The 23,370-nt window shown below is 41.5% G+C and overlaps 1 protein-coding gene across 1 annotated transcript; it reads right to left on the bottom strand.

Annotated features, from left to right (window-relative positions):
* Positions 1 to 2,097: 2,097 nt before the first annotated feature.
* Positions 2,098 to 22,831, bottom strand: mmp15b (matrix metallopeptidase 15b). The gene is made up of 10 exons (XM_058400768.1): positions 22,040 to 22,831; positions 14,565 to 14,713; positions 13,896 to 14,018; positions 13,496 to 13,803; positions 11,185 to 11,346; positions 9,992 to 10,194; positions 7,981 to 8,119; positions 6,545 to 6,695; positions 6,262 to 6,380; positions 2,098 to 5,924 (listed from the first exon to the last, which is right to left on the bottom strand). Exons 1-10 carry the CDS (start codon positions 22,148 to 22,150, stop codon positions 5,455 to 5,457), a joined length of 1,935 nt encoding a protein of 644 aa, XP_058256751.1. The 5' UTR covers positions 22,151 to 22,831; the 3' UTR covers positions 2,098 to 5,454.
* Between the last annotated feature and the right edge of the window lie 539 nt (positions 22,832 to 23,370).

Genomic DNA, 23,370 nt, shown 5'->3' on the forward strand with positions numbered 1-23,370 from the left:
CTCATAGCGGTTAGCCTGTTCCCTGGGGATGGGCAGGTGCTAAGTGGGTTTGTTTAACAGAGCCCAGGTGGAGAACGGGGAGTGATTAAAATGCAGCAGTACTGGATCTGAAAAAAAAAAGCAATGAGAGGTGTTTTTAGCTGTGAGCCAGATGACTAAACATTCAGGCCTTTTTTCCATATGTTCTGCCAAGTGATTTGGATATGGGCCTTTCATGCTGATGTAAAGTGACTTTATGAAGTGGACTTACTTGTGTTTCAAGCTATATAGCCTATAGCACCTGCTATTTCACAGACTTCCTCTATTCTCTGCTCCTTTGTCCTACAATGAGCCTCTATAAATATCCCGCCCAGTCTCCCATGGCCCACGAGGTCCTGCTCTTTCCTGAGGGACAGGAAGTTCAGCCCGAGGCAGAGACCCTGAGTTCTCTTCAGAGCTTTGAGAGGGAGATGGGAATCGTGGAGGGTGATGATGAGGGATCTGTTACAGTAGAGACAGTATGCTCTCGTGTTATCAGCGTAATGGGAGTGCTGCACTGCTCTTACTCCTACACAAAGATACGGAGCATGAAGTAACATGAAGGTGAAGCTGTTCCGTTAGAATAGAATAGAACACAACGTCAATGGTTATTTACACTCAAGTAAAAGGCGAAAATTAAATAAATAATTATTGCTGTGTTATCTCATCTCATCTATCTCATCTCATCTCATCTCATTATCTTCATCTCATTAGCAGACACCTGAAGGTTTTGCACTAAAACCAGCTAGTATTTCTAGCTGTTCATAATTCCCTCCACCTTGAGTAAAGCCCCAGTTCTGGATGAAGAACCACCACCATGGTGCACCATAGGTATGGTCTACTTTTTTGGAGGTTTTTTTGGAATTATGACATCAGTATACCTTGTGCACTTGGTCTCATCAGACCATAACACATTTTACCACATTAGTTAAGCTTGGATGTTTTTTTTTCTTTAATGAGAAAGTGTTTTCACTTTAACTGTCCTACCCCAAAGCCTAGACATGTGAAGTATAGAGATAGTCACATGCAGAGAGTAATCAGTTCTTGTCAGATATTCCTGCGAGTCCTTTAATGTTGTTGTAGGTCTCTTGGCAGCCTCTCTGGTACATTTTTGTCTTGTCCTTTGATACAATTTGGGAAGGACGTCCTGTTCTTGGTGATGTCACTGGTCCATTTTCTTGATTTGCTTATGACGGTGTTCCAAGGTACAGGCAATGTTTTGGAAATTTGTTTATACGCCTCTCCTGAGCGATACTAGGCTGATTGCTGATCTATATTGGGGTTACTGAGAATCATTCGACTGATGCCGGCTGTTTGATAATATCTTTTAAACATGAAATCGAATGTGATTGGTTCATTCTAAGCACAGTCACACCCCCAATTATTAAAAAAAGTGAGTTTTTATTAAAATACTTTCCAGTCTTCCCCTAAAATGTTTATTTCATTTACTTTTTATACAGTATTTCACACTGAAGGTGGCTTTTTATGCATCACAAAAACCTGCTGTTTTAATTGTGTAGACTTTCCACTGTATATGAGGTAGTCAAATCCTTTTACCATTAATAAGGGTAATAAGTAAATATAAACAGTTGCACTTAAAGAGAATAATAATTATAATAATAATAATAATTAGTAGTAGTAGTAGTTATATATTATTATTATTATTTATTTATTATTATTATTATTATTATTATTATTATTATTATTATTATTATTATTATTATATTGTTGTTGTTCTAGCTGTTGTGGCTTATTGTGGCAGTTATTATTATTAAAAAAAAACAGACTGTATGTCATATTCAGATCATTTATTTATTATTGTTTACATGTCCAGCATGGATCATTAGAGACACTCAACAGATGTGATCAACAAACAACACAAATGTATAAAATCTTCAGTTTCTACATCAGAAAAAAAAAAAACCCAAATAATAACACAAAACCGGAATGTTATTAACAACGTAAAAAAGTCCTACAATATTTACAATTTCAAAAACAACCAATTAAGTTCAAATAAGATGATCAGGAAATCAATCAATTGAACCGAAACCACAAAAATAGTTATCATACATTTAATCATTATTAATAAACATGAGGTTTTTTTTTTTTCCTTTTCTTTTTCCAAAAATAATTGCAGCACTATATAAGTTGCACAACATTGTCATGACATTGCTTTAGCAACACGAGTGAGCCTTTTATTTCTTTACCTGATTTGATTAATTATTCAGTCTGTGCATGGATTTGCTTTGTTAAAAGGCATGACACTTGGCTCATGGGGTAACGTGAGATGCTTTGCGATACAGTGATACAGGAACAGACGTACGGTCAATGTGTAGATTAACAACTATAGTGAAAATTATTCTCAGTCCAGACACAAGTGGCCTAATACTGACAAAAATCCTGACACTGTCAAGGCTACAGTTAAAATATAACAGATTTCCGGCACTATGACATCGTTTTTTTTTTTTCTTTCTTTCTTCTATTTAGCAATTACAGTATGGGATTAAAGAAATTAGCAGGACAGATGAATAACAGAGATCTACTCTTGTTTCATGCATAAATCAAAAGACAGAGAGTGAGAAAGGTCACCGTCTGTTAATTTGTGGAGATCCGTGTTGCAGAAAGACATGTATACTTAAAAAAAAAACTTAAAAACAAACTCACTGAGCTGCAACTTCAAGAAATATTTTACTAAAACCCACAATGCCTTTAAGAATGCTATGCAAGAGTGAGCGATTGTGGGAGGACGCTTCCTGGATTTGGCTTAAAGCCCAGACTTTCTTCCTGTTGGCCAGAATAAGTACTATGCAGGACAATAATGCCCGAAGTAAGAGGGTCCATTGTTATTTGTACAGGAGTTGACATGAGTGAGAGAATGAAGCATGGATACTAACATTCTCATTACACAGATCTGTGCACAGCTTTGATTATCTATTAGCCGTTCTCCAGCATAATCACTCCTGTTTTATCTCCACCATGTAAAATGATTAAGGATTCAGATCATGCTCAGTGTACTCTCGCAGCTAGCTCTAGCTTCAGGAAAGATCTGTGATCAAAGGTTAAAGATCTTAAGCGAGCCTTTCCTCTGTGAACGATTCACATGAACAGTGTGTTTACTGGACATGTTCACTTTAAACAGCCTCGACAGAGCATTTGGTTTCGATTGCCTAAGCAAACACAAAGATAACATTAATCAGCTAGTACACCAAAACAGCCAGAAGGTCTCTCGAAGCAAGGCCACAAAAGGTGCGGAGCAGCAAGTAAACGCCTGCTAGGATGGGAACACATCGGGGGTTGAGCGTGAAGTCTCGAATTCTGGATCCCCATAAGCATTGTTTGTGTATTCTTCATTGATCTGAGAAGGAGGGGATGGAGGAAAGGAGAGAGGAGAGGAGAGGAAAGGAGGAACAGCTTTTATCTCTGATTAACTCTCCTCTTCAAACGGAGGGGGAAGGGTACTGCCTGGCAAGGGAGCTGAACGGCCTCCATCAGCAATGGCATGCAAGTCATGACTGTCCTCCGTCTCCTCTAGTCTCTCCATAATATTTATGAAAGTGGTCTCGAGTCAACCTTGCCCGACAAGGCAATATTTATAGTACCACTCACTTTCCCTCTCTCATCTACGCCATCCTCTGTGCCTTTGTGAACACGGAAACTTTCTACCCTGGCACAGAGCTGCTTCATTTCTCCCAAAAAAAAAAGTGCAATGAATGAATTAAAGTGAATTGCCGTTTCGAGGTTACGCTAAGCAAATCGCTTTCTGGTGAAAATTTACAACTTAAAAGAATCTAACGATCAAATCAAAACCAAGTTCAGGTTTGAATCTTGAGGAGTGCGAGCGACATGTCGAATCCAGATCACCTCGTGGTTGCTGAATGGACGGAGACCGAATGCCAGCAGCAGATCCTGTTTCCCATTCAAAAATATGTGGTGCAGAAATAACCAGTGGCAGAGTGGATGCCATGAACGTATGCCAGCCTGCTTCCATATGAGGATCTGCTCCGTCCTCTTCCTTGCTGTCCTCACGAGGATATTCTCGCAGCTCAGGCTCCTCTGCACCACCCTTGAAATGTGTATATAGTAAAGTTGTCTCTAGAGCAAAACACTGTAAGCTTCTTCCAATGGCAGATAAGGTTTCCACAGCTGAACCACCTCCCTTTGAACGATCACACATTCTCTCTCTCTCTCTCTCTCTTGCTTACTCTACATGCCTCAGCAGATCAGAGTAGGATTTCTTAGGTGCAGAAGGCCTCATGTTACCCTGGTGGGAGGTTAGCGACGTTTTTACCCACCTGCTGTTTTTAAAATGAGAGGATTATCTAACAGCCTGTAACAGGGCAGAGAAAGAGGCCCAGCAAGGCCTTTAATTATGACCGCAGCTCAAGAAACGCAAATGCCTTATATTTATTTTTCAATTGGTCCTCTCAAGTGGTATATACTATACTAGTGGTATGTTTTTATAAGCCTTATCTTGTGTATGCATTTGATTATATTGTTTAAAGCAAGCCTACACTTGGCTAATGGTTCCTACATCAACAACAACAACAAAAAAAAAACCCCCACCTCCTTCAGCATCCAGTACCTCATATGTTCCCTCCCGTCCCCCTGCAGTGTGGTTTCACAGTACGCTGCCTTGTTTTGTCCTAAAGAAAAAGCACCACGTGAGCTACACTCCTCTGACAATAAAAGATTGCGGTCAAACAGTATCATAGGATCATAGAGAGAAAGCAACACGCGAGGGAGATCAAGGGGCTCCTCCTATAGGAGTAAAACTACAGGAAGGCTTTTGGCTGGCGAGACCAAGGCACCGTTGTTAAAACAATAGTGTGAGTGCTTCGACTAAGGCAATAAAACACATTGGATTTTCTTCATCGTTGGCAAGCGTGCCTCAAGTAGAGCTCTAAATGGCCAGTCGTGTTGAAAACGGATTGTTTTCTACAACAGGTCTTTCCCGTTTGGCTTCTCCAGTCAGCGAATAGACGACAGCTGAATCCTGAGTAAAAGGGAGCAGTTATTTAGATCTCAGAGATTGGCTCCTTTTCTTCCCTTTTTTTTTTGTACTGCGCATGCTTCAGGTTTCTCTCATCTCAGTTTTTCACATCCAGAGTAGGCTTCCTAAGCTGTATGGCAGTTTCTTATAGCACAATGAAAATTTTCCTTGTTTAGAGATTAAAAAGAAATGTGCACAATTGAATGAAAAAGAGGGGGGGGACACAAAACCATGATGAATGGAAGGAAAATAACAATAACAAATGTGCAAACTCTCATATAAATAGACTACAGTCAATGCATTAGGACAGCACCATAGGATAACAGAGGATAAGGGGTGTGTGTGTGTGTGCAATGTAAATATATTAGGAAGATGAAAAACGACATGGATGAAAGGGAAGAGAGGTCAAGGGTTCAGAGGTCAGAGTTGAAACCTAAGAGTCTAAGTTAAACCCAGTCCTGCAGGGATCGCTTACAGTGCACAAAGTACTTGGGTGCTCCTTTCCTTTGCAGAGTGTTGATGATGGCGTAGATCAGCACCAGGATGCACAGCACCAGGACCAGCGGCACAGTCACCATGATGATGTTCATGGTGCGCTCCGTTTCGTCTATCTTCAGCACCACGTCCACGTCGTTTGTCTCCTTTTCCGTCCCGTCCTTGGTGTCCACCTCGTTGGTGCGATCTAGATCCTTGTCCTTTTCTTTCTCCTTGTCCTTGTCTTGGCCCGCGTCTGGGTTGAAGGGGGGTCTGTCAGGCCACTTCTTTCCCGGGTCTACGTCTGTGTCTCGGTCGGGATCCAGGTCGACGTTGCAACCCATGAAGTCTCTCAAAATGGATTTGGGGTATCCAGGCTCACTCTTCATCCTGTGGTTATCGAATTTCCAGTACTTGCTGCCTTTGTAGAAGTACGTGTAAGCTGCAGAGGGAAAACAGGATGTTAAACGAAGCCGTACAGTAAGGAAACAGAAGCTCATCACATCTCTAAGTTGAAATTATTTGCCAAATCGCAATGAATCTTAGTTATAATATTTTCATTTAAATTAATGATACATGTGTAAGACCTTCTGTTAATTGTTATAATGAGTGAGAGACCACACAGGACAAAGACAGAGGATCTTCTTTCTCACAGTGATGTCATTCTTTCCCCCTTACTCTCAACTAATTTTCCTGATCCCATTTGTCCCCCACCTCTTTCCCCTCTTCAATAGATTGAGGTTACTGGCAGTTTCCTGCCCTTCCTGCCCCCCACTCACCTCCATCATCGCTGAGGAAAGCTCCCTTGGGGGATATGGGTACTGACGTATCCCAAACACTGATTGGTTTAGGGTAGTCTCGGTCCACTGCGCGTGACTGCTCATTAAAACGCCAGTACCTAAATGGAAGGAATTAGCAAATACACCAACTATTTACTGGGAAAGCTTACTGGAATCATTTGAGACACTTTAAATGCTATTAATGCAGTAACACGTATATATTGGTACAAAAGTATTGGAATTAATCCTTGAAAGTTGACCACAGACAGAACCTACTGCTTACCTGTCTCCCTTAAACAAGTAGGTGTAGCCTGATGGTTCCCACCAGATCGCTGTCTCTATTTTGTCATAAGGAATATCCCGGCCATAATCTACCAGCTCCTGAGGATAGCCTGGCTCCAGGTTGGCCTCCCGGAAAATCCAGAACCGATCCCCTGCACAGATCAGGGGAAAGAAGAAGATGGTGAAAATGGAAAAACATAATTATGCAAGAGTTTAAAACACAAAAGGAATTTCCCTCTGCCTAACTAAAGCAATCACAGAAACTTGCAAAAACTTTAATCTTGCATTGCCGTATTGGTTTTGCTGCTTGACTGAAAACAAAAATAACCACAGCAAAGAAAAAATGTTGCCGCAACAGTTTGGGTTCGGTTGAAAAATCTGGTGACAGGACAGAACACTGCACGACATCCGAGTTGATTATACGATCGAGCTGTAGCGTTTTTTTATTATTATTTTACAGTATGGCAGACATAGTGGCACCATCCACAGGGTCGCAGTTTGATTCTTCATTCTCATTCTGAAAAAGTGCAAACTCTGCAGTCAGCATCTGGAGGAACCACTGGCTGATGCAACAGCCGCGCCTCAAATATAACAGTTCTTGCCGTCCAAGTTTTTTGGTCCCCTGGTTTCTTTCCGATGGCAGGCTTCCAAACCTAAGAAGACCTTGCCAATGACATCACTTGGCCTACAGATGTTTTCCAAATTTCTTTTCAGAAAAAAAATTCACACTCACTCTATTTCACTTCACTTTCGCCCCTAACACCCCTCCCCAATTTTGTTTATCATTGAAATCGATCAGAACTTTATCTTGACCACAGCGGTCAACAGGACAAGCAGGAAAAAAAAAAGCGAGGCATAAAAATTACTATACAGGAAGTTGCAGTTAAGTTTTCTTGTCTACGAGTGGAAGATTGCAGGAAAATCAGTTAAGGAAAAGCTCACTACTGCCAAAGCCGTTTTTCGATTTCAGCTTAATGAAGTAATAAAAAAAGAAAAAATAAGAGTACAATGCAAAAGTAAGTTAAACATTTCACTGTTTGTACCAGTGCTTTGCTGCCCAGGCAACTGTTAAGGGCGCTGTGAGGTAGAAAAAGCAATAACTAAAGAACTCTCATAAGGATTTTAGTACCAATCTATAAGTTACTCTGACACTGCAATAAAATTCTGACTAGGAGCTTCACTTTTTAGGGAACGCGTATCCTTTCGCTAACTATACCTGTAAAATTCATCAGACTAAAATGAATGGTTAATGAAGGGAAATCATAAACCAGTTTCTTTATACTAAATGACCGAATCCATTGGAGCTTTCAGGAAATAGACCTCCATTGAGCATGACGTACATTGACAAATTGGCGCGGATTTTATATCCATAAAAATGCAAACATAGATCTAACATGAGTATTCTCATAACGTGAACCTACATGGGCAAAAACGTACCTTTGAAAAAGACAAATCTACCATCGTGTCTCTCATACGCTGCATCAATGTCTCCTGGAAGACCTCTCCAAAAGTGGCCGATGGGCATGGGGTAGTTATCCAGTACTCGGTTTCTTCGGACCCTCCAGAACCAGCGACCCTAGAGGAGCAAAAACATTATGACAGAGAATGTTGTTTATTAAGGGTCCTCTTAACGGATGAGCCGACACTGCTAAACACTGCTGTATGGTTGGTCATGGTTGGTTTATAGATTGTGTATCCCATGCAACAGCTAACTGCTCTCCAAACAGTGAGGGAATACCACATGGAATTTCCTTGGTGAAATACCTACATTAAAACCAACAAACTCTAGGTCTGAGCAAGACGTCCTTGAAAAACAGCCGCTTAAAATTTCCCCATTTGCAGTCACTGAATAAACAAACGGAATAAGTACAATCTAAACTTAAATGCTGTGTACCTGTTCAACACATCAATCTAAAGATAACAGGCTACACAGTCATGACCCACACCAACCAGCAAGTTAATTCTCCTGACCTAAACTATATTTACGGCCAAGCTTTCAGCTAGCAGGCTCTAAATTTAACCCATCCGCTCCAGCAGTGTCCTTCCATGAGCCGAGACAACACTTCTTTCTTTCCACACACAGCTACAGACACATTTCACCCATAAAAAACACTTCACAGTATAACTCCCTTCTGAGGCGTGCAGAAAGCACAGATCTGTGTTTTATTAAGTGTAAACAGTAAATGATCTATCCTCCTTGCATTGCATATCTTTTGCGAGACTACGCTGAGCTTTGCAAATGTAACTCAGCTGGTCAAACTCATCTAAATCCAGAACAAGAAATTACAACCAAGTCATAGCCAACTGCAAAATAACAAATCGGCTTTCAGAAATCGCCTGGAATATCGTGTGTTAAATTAGGCTTTGGTTTGGCTGGTCACATGTTGGATACCAGTTTTCATTTGAGTTACTGGCCTTATAAAATGCTAATTATTCATGTAAAGGAGAAAACTTGTTAGCAGCTTATGCCGCAGGAAATCACCCAAACCTTTATAGGGGGAATTTCCTCGCATTTCTTTACACGCTGCAAAGCCAAGAAGAGATGGTGGAGTTCTTGGACTGAGACTCATACCTCAGACTTCAACCACTTGATGTTAAGAGCAAACAGCAGGACTTCCCGACTGACCAAAAGTCATTTTCGATTTTAGAAGTCTAGAATTTAAACGGTTTAGCGTATTTGTGAAAAAATGACTTCAAAATACTTATACTACTTAAACTATAGCTGTAAAAGAGATCTTCTCATTGCTGCAATGAAATAGCAAAAAACAAAACAAAACAATAATCAACAAGTGAAGATCATATGACCTAATCCTTGTCATTCCAATTAGAAGGGAACAGTATGAGGAAGACACCCTGACAAAACAAGAAAGCAGCTTCTTTTATAAAAAAAAGGGGGGGGGGATCACATGATGGAATGATCTGACCAAGGAACGTCTAAAACAGCAGATGAATCCTCAGCTAAAGCCCCAGAGAAGCTTAGCTCCAGTTATGCGTTCAGATCAGGGCCATAACTTGCCCCTGTATCCTGTGGATCTCCTGATCAACTCCAGAGCCCAATGATACATAAACTACTCTTTTATGGCCCATAACTGAGCCCAGCACTGGGGTTTTATAGGCCATAAGCCCTCTGGAGGCTTATTGAGACCAGGCCTGAAGCCTCTGCCTGGTCCTCAGGTGCAGCTGGAACAGATGGAACTCAACAATCTTTTTGAGCTATTACTATGAGAACTTGGATTCAGTGGAACAGGACTAGCAGGGTCCTACTGAGAGCACAGGGCCTCATTTTTCACCCAATTTCCTACCTGCTTAACTGGCTAACAACTTACTGTATGCTTGTCAGATCCTATTACATACTAGATTAACGTCAGACACATTCTTACACACACACACACAATAAGCATACAATCACAGAGTATGTGTGTAGCACATGGCAGTGACTCCAACTCACTTTGAAAACAAACATCTCTCCACGGAGCACAGTGACCGTATCAAAATTGCCCTCGCAGATGTTGGGGCCATACTGATCCGGGCGGTCAGTGGTGCGTGGTTGGTCTGGACGACGTGGTGGGGCTCCTGGTGGGTTCTTAGGCTGGTTGGGCCGGCGAGGGGTCACGGTGGGAAGAGCCTGAGTTGGGGAACTGTTAGGTGGTCCTACAGGGAAATGATAAGAAGATTCAAAAAACATGACATTATAATAAAATGGATAAAAGTAAGTTGGACGCTGCATTCTTATGGGAAACAGTCCTAAAGCTGTGGTAGCACAGCGGGTATGCGGCATGCTGTGGAAACAAAACCTCTGCTAAACTAACACTGATGCAGAAAATGTCAACGACCAACTAGACATTTGTGCTTCAAAGTCAAGTCATCCAAACACAAATTAGCCTCACCCTCAGCATCACCACCACAAAGATAAATCTACCATCCCTAAAGCAGCATGAAGAGAAACATTTCAAATGACACTAGATCAGAGTTAATAACATAAATTGTGGCGACTACAGAAAAGAAACTGTGGTGTATTTTACTGTTGCAGCTTTGGACTCGCACAATCATCCTCAATGTTTCTTCAAGGAGGGCTCGTTAAGTAGTTCATGAGCTCGGATTAGATACGGTTGGTACAGGAAGGTTTGGATAGTTAATGGTCCTGGCTTTCTAAAGAGGTATTACATGGAACTTACAAAGCTTCCCCCAGAAAGTCAAACCAAAGTATCCAGTTCTGGAAGCTCATTGCTCTGTCGAGATTCAATCTTTCATTGCTCCTGATCCACCTGATCCGAGTTACAGACGGCTTGACTATCCAGAGCATGGGCTTTACAAGGTATATAGGAAAGTAGTTGTTCAGTGGTTAAGACTACTTGGTTGGACAAGTTATTGGAAGTGTGTGGGTTTAAATCCCAGGACCACCAAGCTGCACTGCTGGGCCTTTGAGCAAGACCATTAACCCTTAACTGCTCATTTGTATAAATGTAAGGGCATCTAACACATACTAAATGTTAATAAGGTGTGTGTGTTTAGGGGGGAGGGTTTTTTTTCAAGGCAGTGGTCCTCTAGAGATTAAGTTAAGAACTCCTGCCTTAGAAAACGTAATGGAACCTGTTCTGTTAATGGATTTGACACAACAAAATATTGAATTATCTTGATTACCATAGATCCGCTGGATGCCTTTGAGATCGTCCTCAGGAAGCTGGAAGTTCTCCGTGTCCATCCACTGGTAGAAGGGAGCCATAATAGCCAAAGGATTATTGGAGTGCTCCAGACCTAAAGCATGACCCAGCTCATGCACTGCTACCAGAAACAGATCATTTCCTGCAAAGGAAAGTGCAGATGGATGGAAGGATGAAGAGATATAAATTAAATAATGTTAATGAAATGCAATTTGGTGTGTCGGTAAGCCGTAATAAACTGCTGCACTGTAGAGATGATACAAGGATTAATTGTGATGCAATAACTCTTCACGGACGCAGTACCATGCTCTCAGCTAAAAATATTCTTTACTTAGAGCTATTATTAGGTTATTATTAAGTTATTATGCTTCCGATACATGATACAGATTAGATTTCAAGTCCACCTTTATAACTGTATAAGCAGTTTATGTTACTCAAAGGAGAGGTCTGGTAAAGCTAGCTCCTCCTATAGTGGGACCAGAGCACTTGCTACCAGAAGAGCAAGATTTCTGTTTGGGTAAGGGCCAAGTGCTTGCCTTTTAGTTACAGATTGGTGTTAAAAACAGGGAGGCACTCAAACTGCTCTTTGTTCGAGACCTCGGTTGTCTTTGTGACCTCGGGTCAAACGGCACGATGCTGGAGTAAAGTGAAGAGGGAGGAGTAATGGGTTGGAACGGCGCATCCTGAGTTCTTATTCAGGCATGTCAGCATTTGTGAGTGTGTGTGTGTGTGTGTTTGGGCTGCATGTGGGTTTGGTGTAGGACATTTGTAATACACAGATGGTGAAGACGGTAATGATTTATAGAAAAGTCTATAAAGGCAGCGCACTCTCTGACCGCCTTGAATCATATTCCGTCTCCATTTTGCAGCTGTCAGATTGATTTGTGAACCTAATTCTGAGCAAATGGGTCTCTGTGATTCCTCTGTTGTGATATCAGAAAGAAAAAAAAAATCTATGAGTAATGACTTCCTCCATGTTCATCAGTGTGATCCGAGTGTTAAGCGTCTTTATAGGACTTATGAGCTCACTGAGAGATGCTTGTTCAGGGATTTTCAGGGACACCATGATATTAGAGCTAATAGCTTTCGACAAGTAGGAGGAGCGCTAAAATGGTTGTTCTAATGGCCTCAGGCTGCTAAATCAATGATGTCTTTGACAGACTAAGGATCGGGTGGGCACGGATGTGTGTCCAACATTTGCCACTGAAAGCCGGTTTTGTCTAAGGAACAGGAATGATGATGGTCAAGACAATACGGTGCATAGCTGTGACAGTAACTGCGACGACTGGCCACAAAGGAAACCCTGTGGGCTGTAAAGCCAGTGGAATCTGCCTACTTTAATCAAAATGTTAAATACACACCCTTTTGAAGTCGTGTCCAAGTTGTACTATGGCATGGTGCTTCCCCATGAATGATAATTATGCTGAGCCAATTCAAATTCTTGCTGATAAGATCTCACTTGCTGGGCGCATGATAGCGCCTCTAATTACCAAAAGTTCAGCTCCGTTCTGTACTTCCGACACGTTGGGTACGACAAGTATTCAGTAAACAGCAAAAGAATTTTTTGTCTGCCTTTATCTTTGCCATGTGACTCCAAATGAAGGCAGGAAAGAGGGGGAAAAGACAGAGACGCCTTTGTGATGTAATCTTGACGATCACGTCACATGCAAAAGCATCTGGAGGAAAATCAAATCTCGACCATTCAACAGGATGGTGGAACTAAATCCTCTCCTTATTATATTTTACTAGAAACGAACATTTCTGATGGAAACAGTTTTCAACAAACACTGCACACACACACATGAGAGATTTTACAACCAAAAATATCCATTTTCCAGCATGGATTTATGGAAATCGGGTCATCTGAGCTCTGGGCTGCACACAATAACTGGCTAATGAGTACACAAGTCTTTAGGCGTCAAGAGTAAGCAAGACAAAAAACACCGCTTATAAAGTCAGACCTTTCTCTCACTCACAGCATGTGGGAGCTGGCAGTGGGAACTGTTGTGATGTAACTCGGCTATTTTGTAATTTTATAGACATTGTAGTAAAGAGCAAAAAGAAACCAGCCTGGAGAATAAAACAAACTAAACAAATTCACATGGGTTAAATAATAAGGGGAAATTTGTTTGCGTGTATCAGAAGTCATAAAATGGGCAGAATGATGGTTGTAGTGGACTCGGTATACTAATGGTAATTGTGGGGATTTTGAAAGGTCACTGGTATATTGTAAACATATATTACAATGCGGAGGTTTTTTGAGATGGTTTATAGGAACCTTGCTGACTCACCTTGCAAATTCTCATTTCCAATTGTCCATGGCTCGTCTGAGTCGAAGTGCGTGTCACCGCCCATCCCTGGACCAGGGAAGTAGGCATGTGCCAAGAAGCCTCCCTCGCCATCAAACGGGGAGCTGTCACCGTGGAAACCAGAGGCGAAGAAGATCATGATGTCAGGTTCCTTTCGCCGGCCATATTTGACCTCCAAATAGGGAATCTCTTCGAACGTCAGAGGGGTTACCTTCTCCCACACCTTGAAGGCCATACGAATGGCTTCGTAGGAGTTGTACTCCCCAATCTTAGGAGTATAGTTTTGTATACTGTAAAATGAAAAAAATGTCAAATGAAAAATCTTGGATTGGGTTCATTTTCTCACTTTTCGCAAAGTATGTAGTTTCTTCTAGATAGATACCTAAAGGTCAAGTGGGTTTTGTCCCACTTGTGGCCAGTGAGGGCATAACGTTTCCTGCGAACATTAGTCTTGATTTGACCCCCGAACTTATCCGGAACCCCACAGCGAGGCTTCCTCATGGCTCTGAAAGACAAAAAATGGAAAAGGTCAACCAGGTCATTTCTAAGTTTAATACACTCTTAGGATAAAAGGGATTCTCATGGGTTCTGAGCTATCTAAAGTTATATTTTGAATCCTCTTTAGTAGTTAAACACTGTTATAGGGTTCAACATGGATCCTTTAAGATGCCCTTATAAAGAAAAGGACCAACTGGAATTCCTTTTTTTTTTTTTATGTAGCAGGCATTCAAAGTGGCTGGACTATGAACGAAGAGGCTTCTTCAATGATCTTTCAATGTCTTCATGCTGTACGTCAAAGTGGTGCTGAGGATTTGCCTTGATTTACCACTATTAGACAATGTTTCTTGGTTCAATTATCCCGCCATGCTAAACCAATTCGAGTTTTAAAGTCCCTGAGCTGTGCAGTAATGCTCTAGTAAATACTTTAGTAAATGACTGGCTCTGGTGAGGGGTAAAATTATGGGAAGCACCAGTGACAAGAATTGGACCCTATGCAGCCAAGCCAACAGAACAGTTTTAATTACAGTAATAAAAGCTGTAAGAGTCTTACTTAATAGTTGCTGGATCCATCTCTCCTGTGACCTCCAGGCCGTAGAATCTCTGCATGTCACTGATGGCATTGGATAGGATTTGAGCCGATCGCATAGTGGACATCTGCCTACTCGCCTGAGGGAGGTATCCATACAGCCGGAGCCAGGACTGACAAAAGTGAAACAGAGAGAAATTTTACACCACAATGATCATCCAGCTCAAGTGTCACAGACTTTAATAGCTTGAAAAAGCAGAAGTCCAGATTGTGCGTGAGAAGACTGTATTACAAAGTGTGCCACACCTGTTATGCTGAGATATTTAATACAGCTCCAGATTGGATGATAATGTCATGGCAGAAGTGGTTACACATTGAGGGAAAGGCACCACCAGCTGGGGAGGTCATATTACTAGTGAGCCCAAAGTGAAGGCCAGTATGGGGTTTTCCATGCAGCTTGACCAAAATGTAACACCAGACAAAAAGACTTCTATCCGCATGTGTTTATTGATCAATGGGGATTGTCCAGCTGAACAGTCCACAGTCGATGATCAAGCTAACTGATAGGATACGCAATACAGCTAGAGAAAATCCCTTACTGGATGGGTCTTATTGGTTCACTGAGATTGGACAGTTCATTTGGTGTAATGACTTGGTGCATGGTCGAATGTTGCCAGATGCATATGTGGGAGTTTGGGTTCCCAATGGCAAAAAGAGTCTTGTGATCATAGTAATAGGAAATGATGGTAGAATTAAAAGTTTTGATTTGGCTCTGTAGTGCAATGTAGGTGGCGTGACCCAATTAGACAATTAGTCAAATTACATAATTAAACTTCCATGTCATTATTCCTTCCCTGTGGTTATAGTAATTAGGCCTTCCGGGCCAGCTCTGCCTCCATGCATACAACAGTGTCCAGACATTTCAGAACGACCAACAACTGTACAAACAACTGACAAGTACTTATAGAGTTTATATTACACATCTCTGGCTTTCATTACTTCCACTTCCATTTACTTGACAGTACACACCAGACAATAAATTAGGATAAGTTTTAAAACCACAAATCTCAAACTAAAGGGGAAAAAAATATACAAAAAGGCGTTTCCTTGTCTACTGAGTCACTGGACTATTCAGTCAAACCATTCTGAAAGGTTCTCTTGGGCCTGAATTATTTTCCATTTTTATTTGTTAGAGCATTTTTTTTTTTCCAAAATACTAAATATCCAAAATATATGTTCAATCTATTTTATTGTAACATTTTCTTAAAACAAGTCCAAAAAACAGCACAGGAAACAGTAACGGATTCGGAACAAATGAGCCACCAAAATGCTGTGTCTAAACCCAATCAGAGGGGCCACCAGGGCAGCAACAAAGGTGCATTGCTTTAAACACAGTTTGTGATTTTTATGGCCTGCGTCCCACCTCTGCATGAGCTGGCCTTAATTATCACAAGGTTAATGGAGATGTCCCACTGGACTCTGGAGGTTTTGGGGGTCACCTCCTTTATAATGACCCCTCTTTTCCTGCACTGGGAACACAGCTTCTGCGTGGTTATCTAGCCTGAACTTGCTTTCCTTCACCATGGCTCCAGAAGAGACAGGCCTTTGTACCCCTTCTGTGTTTTGTAGACAGCTGAATAGATGGCCCTGTTTCTGGGCACAGCCAGCAGGGAAACCCCCCATAGCTGCCCTCTGGAGTGTGGAGTCGTCTCGTCCTCTCCCCCTTCCTCACACAGAACTCAACCCACAGCAGGGCAGACTGGCCGCCTGTCTGTTTAACTGTTGCTTTCCATCCAGATGGTTTCGCCTGATTTAATTCACATTTTTCTTACTTGTATTCAAAGTGCTTTTCTAAATTACTTGAAACACCTTTGCTTGTCCTGCCATTAATCTCCTGAATAAAGTTCAACTTAATTAAGGCAGTTTTACCCCGTGCCATTTTAGCAGTTTGTCAAGATAATTGCTTGTCACATACTACAAAATGATCCTGGTAAAGTCTTCTATAATTCTGTAATGGACTGTGAGATAACATGTGTTCTCCATGTCAGATTATTTGATAGAGAGCGTCTAATGAGAGATCTGCAATTAAAGAAAATGGCAAGGATTTGGCAAGTCATCAATCAACACAATCTTTGGGCACAATGACACTGAATAGGATGTCCCATTATGTGTTCTAGGACCAACAATCTCAAATATCATACAGTGTAAACCTGGAAAAAATAAACGACAAGAGCTGCATACTACTTCATACTACTTCAGTGCAATAGATAATTGAATTTTGCAGCATTTTCACAATGATTAAGTCTTTTACGTTTAGCATGCAGCATGTGATTGAATGGAAGAGACAAATTCAATTATTTATTTATTTTGTCTTGAAACAAGCTAGTTAGTTGGCTAACACCTTATCTAGTTACGTCACATGACTCTGGCATGAACAGAAGAATCTGAAGTAAAGACTAGCAGAAAGGAGATGAATATTTTTATTTGATTTATATGATTTTGAATGCCTTGAAACAACATTCTCCCAAATGTTATTTAGTCGATTTCTAAAAAGAAAACTACATTTTTACTTTTAATTCAAAACCAAACTTTAGAAAGAAGTCATTCAAGAATCTTGCACTGACAAAAATACTACTTAATTGTACCTTTTCTTGTTGTTGTAGTGGTTACAATGGTACATATTTGGTACCTTTAATATGTCTTTCACCTTAAGACTAGAGAATCCTTTAGGTTGGGAGGTAGATTCCCTAGAAAGTATGCCCCAGTAATATGGAAAGGTACAGAATAGTATGCCTTTTTTCTGAAAGTGTGTATTATAAATAGCAGTTCAGTAACTATTCAGAACAGCAGGAGCAGCTCTTGTCCTTTCCCGTTGTGTTTTCCCGTTGGGTAGTGGGGGGGAAATGATGAATAGCCACGCTGTGTGGGACACACCTTGCTCCATGGATAAGTTCTGTGTTCCTCTGAGTGCTACATGGCCCTAAGGGTGTGGGGCTCCTGCCGGCCCAGTGGGAAGCCGGTGATACTGACTCCAAGATCCCTGCTGGGTTATAAAAGAGCACTAATTCCCAGGTTTTATTCAGCACACATCTCTGTCTGGCTCTCCCAAGAGCCCTGGGAATTATTTCTGATAGGTATTTATGGTAGGGAGGTGGAATAAAGGCAGCACTCCAGCTCTGAGAAGGAGATGTAAAAAGGGCTGCTTTTAAGCAGAGAACGCATTTCAGTGCCATCACAGGATCCTCTGCCGTGCATACAAAGCAAGTGGCAGGCGAGAGCCAGCGAGCCGGTTACTCCTTCAAAAGGACCTTAAGAGTCACTTGCATTACCGGGTCCTTCAAGAGCAGGGTGCTGTAAAACGACTTTAATTCAGTGCGTGTGTGTGTGTGTGTGTGTGAGTGTCCAGCACAATGTCAGCCAAAACTCTAACGACTGGAAAGCGCTTTTATTCCTGAGGTTTGGGCGCACGCCATATTTCTGGTCATTAAGTGAGAGGGGGAGGGAGTGGGAGCAATCAAGATCAAGTGAAAAAGCAAGTGGAAGATGGAAAAACAGCGCAAGAGAGAGACGCAAAAGTAGCATAAAGGAAGAAAGAGAGTTAAAAATGACAGCAAAAAAAAAAAAAAGTTATTGCGGTGCCACACTTCATAGTGAGCCAAGGACCAGCAGTGATTGACACTACTATCACAATGACACAACTATCACAGGCCTGGGAATGTTAGAATGTGAGACTGGTCACTAATCCCACATGTGCTCATGCTTTTAGCAGATGTAACGCGGATGTTCTTTAATACAAATGCAACAGAGACTTGTTTAACCATGAGGTTAAAAGGCCAAGCAGGGTGAATCAGGAGCCACCGATTTACTGATATTTTGGCCAGATCAACTGATGCATGCTGTGCAATGAAATGTGTGTGATACGGACTGATGTTAGGCAGATCACGCACATGAAAACAGGACACGGTCTATCTTAAAGCATGCTATCATAATGCATGTGACTTGGCCATAGAAGCTTGCAGAGTGTCAGACTATCTGGTGTCACCTAGAAGAGGACAGGTTCCCACTCGAGTCTGGTTTCTCTTCAGGATTTTCCTCATGTCCTCTTGGGGAGTTTTTCTTTACCACGGTCACCTCTGGTTCGTTCATTAGGAATCTAAAGCTACAGCTACTTTGTGAGGATGGCTACAACGCTACTTTATGTTAATGTCTTGCTATACAAACAAAACGGAATAGGTATTGGCTGATATTAAAAGATCGGAAATCCCTTATTATAAATTCGATAACCTAATGAGTGATTTGATGCATAGAGAAAAATTCACCTTTGCACCCGTAGATGCCAGTCTCGATAAAATAAAAAAATCTTGTAATTAAATAAAAATTGGAATGATTCAGTCGTTTCGTTTCAATCGGTCCAAAGAAATATCCACACTGAAAACCCTATGATAAGTTGATGGAATTGGCCTCAAACAGACAAAGATGGAAATGAGCCACAAAGACCCTGCAAGTGGTAACAAGGGTCACTTAGTTGAACCAGTGAGAATGGCAAGGCAAGGTAAGGGTTAACAGCAGAAACGGACAGAGACTGGCCTTCAGGAAGTGATACAGTCGGCTCCCTGTGTACTACAGACCTCATAAACCCTCCCTGCCCGCCTACATCTCTCACTGCTCCCTCTTTCTTTTTGCATCTCTCTCAGATACAGTCGGCCAAAGACAAAACATGTCATTGTTGCTCCTCAGCTGCCTGGGAGCCCTGCAGCCCAAATCATCCCTCTCTGTTTCTGTTTGTGGATTCGGAAAACAGCTGTTGCATTCACTAATCACCATGCAGCCGAAATGAGCAGTCCTGAGACAGACTCACAGCCTCCATTGCCCTGGCCTTTCCCTTTCTAACACTATCACAGGCCAAGGAATCGACTTCTTCTGGTAACAAGGAGACGACTTCTGAAGCAAAAGGTTAATGTGTCAAAGCAGATTCTGTCTTAGCAACTGCTAATTCTTATTGTTATCAAGTCTCTCTCTTATTGAGAGATGTGGACAGCACAGCTGAGACAGAAGCCTAAGCCCTATCTTTAGATGTGACCTTTAGGGGTTCTGTGAAAATGACAATAGCCACACGGCCCAAGAATTCACTAATGCTCCAGGAGCCCAGTAAGAGGAGACGTCTTCACATAAATCCAGCATGGCTTTTAAGCTTGTCTTTTTTCCTCCCCCACTTTTTGGTTTGTCTGATCCACAGCTCTGAGAAAGCCAGACAAGGTGGGATGATGTCCTGCTGGGGTTGTCAGCACATCCTGAAAGCTTGACCTGCGTGGCATTGTCAGGAGACTTAATCACAGAAATGTTTGTTTAGTAAGCTGAGCCAAATGGACATTATGGCAGCTTAAGTAAACAGGCATACCTTTAAGACTCCTTTAAGACTCTCAGTCACTGGAGCAGTCCTGCACGTCAAGGGGACACACAATGCTTGGGATGGATCAGGCTCTCTACACTGTTCACACACTCCACTACAGAATTAGCACTATGGCCTGCATGGGCTTGTCTGAATCAATGTGAAAAAGTTCACTCTTCCCCAATCTGTCATAATCAGCTTCAGATGTTTATTCTTTCTTGATTGCACCCTTAAGCATTTTCATCTTTAAGCTCAGAGACACAGATGCTGAAATACGGATGGGGAAAATAATTGTTCGCTCTTGAGCAATTCAATATTAATGGATACGTTACAGACTTTTATACACAATTACATATTATTTGTGATACAGACTTCAATTTGTAATTGAAGACTGTAAATAGTGCCCAAAATCTATTATGAATAGATGAATAGATAGCGGTACAAAGTAGGAGAGCAACCCAAAAACTCGTTTTCATTTTTATCCAAAATAAATTTCAACTGAAGAAGGACTGAAATGGAAAATGAGACAAGTGCTGATCAATTTGATTCGTTAGTGTAACTAAAGATGGGTATGGAAAGACAAATACTCATTATATCCTTTTTATCAATATCATTTCATCATATCATCCTGCCCTGATTAAGCGCAATCTTTCTGAATGATGAACCAAATAATATAAAGTAGAAAAATAGCATAATGTACAAACGTTTCCCCATTTGATAAGCCTCTTCTCAGTACATTACTTATGTATGAATGCAGCTAAGTGCATGTCCAGAAGCTAGACCACTAGCTAAGTGCACGTCTAGCATGCCTCTGATAGGAAGCAGACCGTCAGCTCATAGAGATGTATGCACACAACTGGAAAAAGTCCTTATTAATAAACCTCATTCACTTCCTGCCAATAATCTCATTGCAAACAGAAGCAACATATTGCAGGAAGTCCATACATGGCATCTGAGGGAGAAATTACAGAGGTCTAGTATGAGTATGACACAAGCTACTATTTAAGCCATCCTCCATCACTGTCGGTTTTAATCAAATTGAAGCTCACCAACGTGCTGTACAGGAAAGTGATGTCAACTAAAAGATGTGTTTGTGTTTCGGCGGCGATCTATTTTTTGATGACAATCATTGAGAGTTCATGTATTGTCTGACTGAATCAATTTCACAGTGATGTCTGCACACTTGTGGGAGTTTGGAGAGACTAGGTTGTGTATTCCTGTCAGTTCCCCTGCCTGTGAGCCAGGCCACTAATGACAGGGAGCCAACCACACTAGTCCTCTTATGCACAGGGTGGTAGACCATGAACAAACCCACACTTCACACGCCGCCACCGGGAGATACAAGACATTTTCTGGTTTCCAGTTGTGCAAAAATATTTATTCACAAACCTGTGATTAAAAATAAATGCAACGGATCGCATGACTAAAGACGATTCCGTCATCATACTCTTTCAGAACATCTAAGTGTACTACAGACAAGACATTTCTGTCAGGGTGAGGACAGAAAACACAGAAAGCGCAAAACAAATAGATGTAGAGGTGTGGCTAAACAGGATACAGACACACACACACACACACACACACACACACATACATACACAAACATGCTTTGTAAATGTTAAACTGGTATAGTGAACAGAATGAGTAGGTGGGTGCAGTTTGGGGGTAAAGTCCATGCATTATCTCTCTCACACATGGACAAACAAAACTTTTACCTTTTTCTCAGTTACACAATTATATACACTTTACTGCTCTCAGAAATAAAGACACCTAACTGCACTTGTTCTTGCCACTGTGGTGGTATCATCAAGGGAACAGGTTTTGTATCTACAGTAGGTACTTTGAAATAATTTAAAGTAAATTCTACCTACTAATTATAAGCCAATTAAAGGTACAGGATAGGTCTAGAAATTCAAAATAGAAAAAATAAAGCCAGAACCTGAGCAAGGTTTATATATATATATATATATATATATATATATATATATATATATATATATATATATATATATTTATATATTAGGCACTTGTTCACACAGATGATCGCACAGAACATGACAAAACTATTTAGGAACAGATCAAAACAATCTTGAGGTCCAGTAAGAGTTACCTCTGCATTGAAGTCATCATCTCCAAATGTGAGTGTCCCGCACAAAAGAAGCACCAGGAATGAAGGAACCAGTGTCCATCTCCAGAGCATCACATGCCAAAATGATGCCATGCTCACAATTCTGGATCAAAATTTATCTATCTTGTAGGATGCCAGATCTATCTTGTAGGATGCCAGATCCTCAAAGATGAGTCTAAATGATCTCGAGTCCCCTCGTTTAAAAACTTGCAAAAAGACCTTCAAGTCTACAAAAGCTGCATTGCCCTGAAGCTGTGCACTGTCCCCTGCTCGCTTCTCCCTTGTTCCTCTACTCCCAAGTATCGAATGCTGGAAACGTTTCTTGTGCGCGAGCTGACACTCAAGCAGGTTTAAATGACCGGAGGCAATAGGTGTAGTCGAGTTGCGAGGGGTTGGACCCAAAACTCAAAGAGGTCCGCTTCTCTGGCACAAGTTTCGTGGGGATCATATCATATCCCGCGGGTGTGTCCACGCCGCGTTTATTCCTCCTTTTTCACGTGCACGCACAAGCCTCGGTTGCAGTCACACGTCCGAGCGAAACGTCAGTTCGAGGTGCGATCCAGATCCCGCCTTCCTCGGACCAAGGCGGGCACACACACACACACACACACACAATTCCCCCGACTTGAAAACATAAAGTGCGTGACGTCAGTTCCGTCCACTTCAAAAAGAAGAGTAGGTACTGATCTTTCAGGTGTTCGCCGCAGGCTATGCCTCACGTGCGTTCATGGCTTTGTTGCTGGTTTAAAGATTTTTTTTCAGGTTTTCAGGACCGGCTCGTGGATCTCACCCACGTGTGTGTGTGTGTGTGTGTGTGTGCGCGTGGAGGAGGGGCGCGAACAGAAGCGGATGTCCATGGGTAATCTATTCACCCCCTTCTCCGTTCACAGTGCAATCATACACCATCCACTACCGGCAATTCTTAACATTTCACCCACTAATAAATGAAATGCACATATACAATCTCTAGTGTGCAGCTGACCAGCAACACACTATGACAAGATAGTTTATTATAGCTTATTAACTCTTATTACATTGTTTGCTTATACATTGTCGTTTCTATAGTAACAGCCTATGCGCGGTCCATTGTGAAGAGTCTCCAGTGTCAGTGATTTGTAACAGTAAGGTTTTACCCACAGGGAATTCCTCAGGACTTTTCATTTTTCCTGGTTACACAAGCAGCATATATTTTTTTCTTTTCATTCTATTCTATTAACTTCAAGACATAGAGGTTATTGCTGTTATAATGTAAGTGATAACATGAACTAACTTAACATGTATCTCAGACTTTGCCACATTTTGATTTAAAAGCT

The sequence above is a fragment of the Hemibagrus wyckioides genome, linkage group LG10, assembly GCF_019097595.1.
Source record: "Hemibagrus wyckioides isolate EC202008001 linkage group LG10, SWU_Hwy_1.0, whole genome shotgun sequence".
Taxonomy (NCBI): Eukaryota; Metazoa; Chordata; class Actinopteri; order Siluriformes; family Bagridae; genus Hemibagrus; species Hemibagrus wyckioides.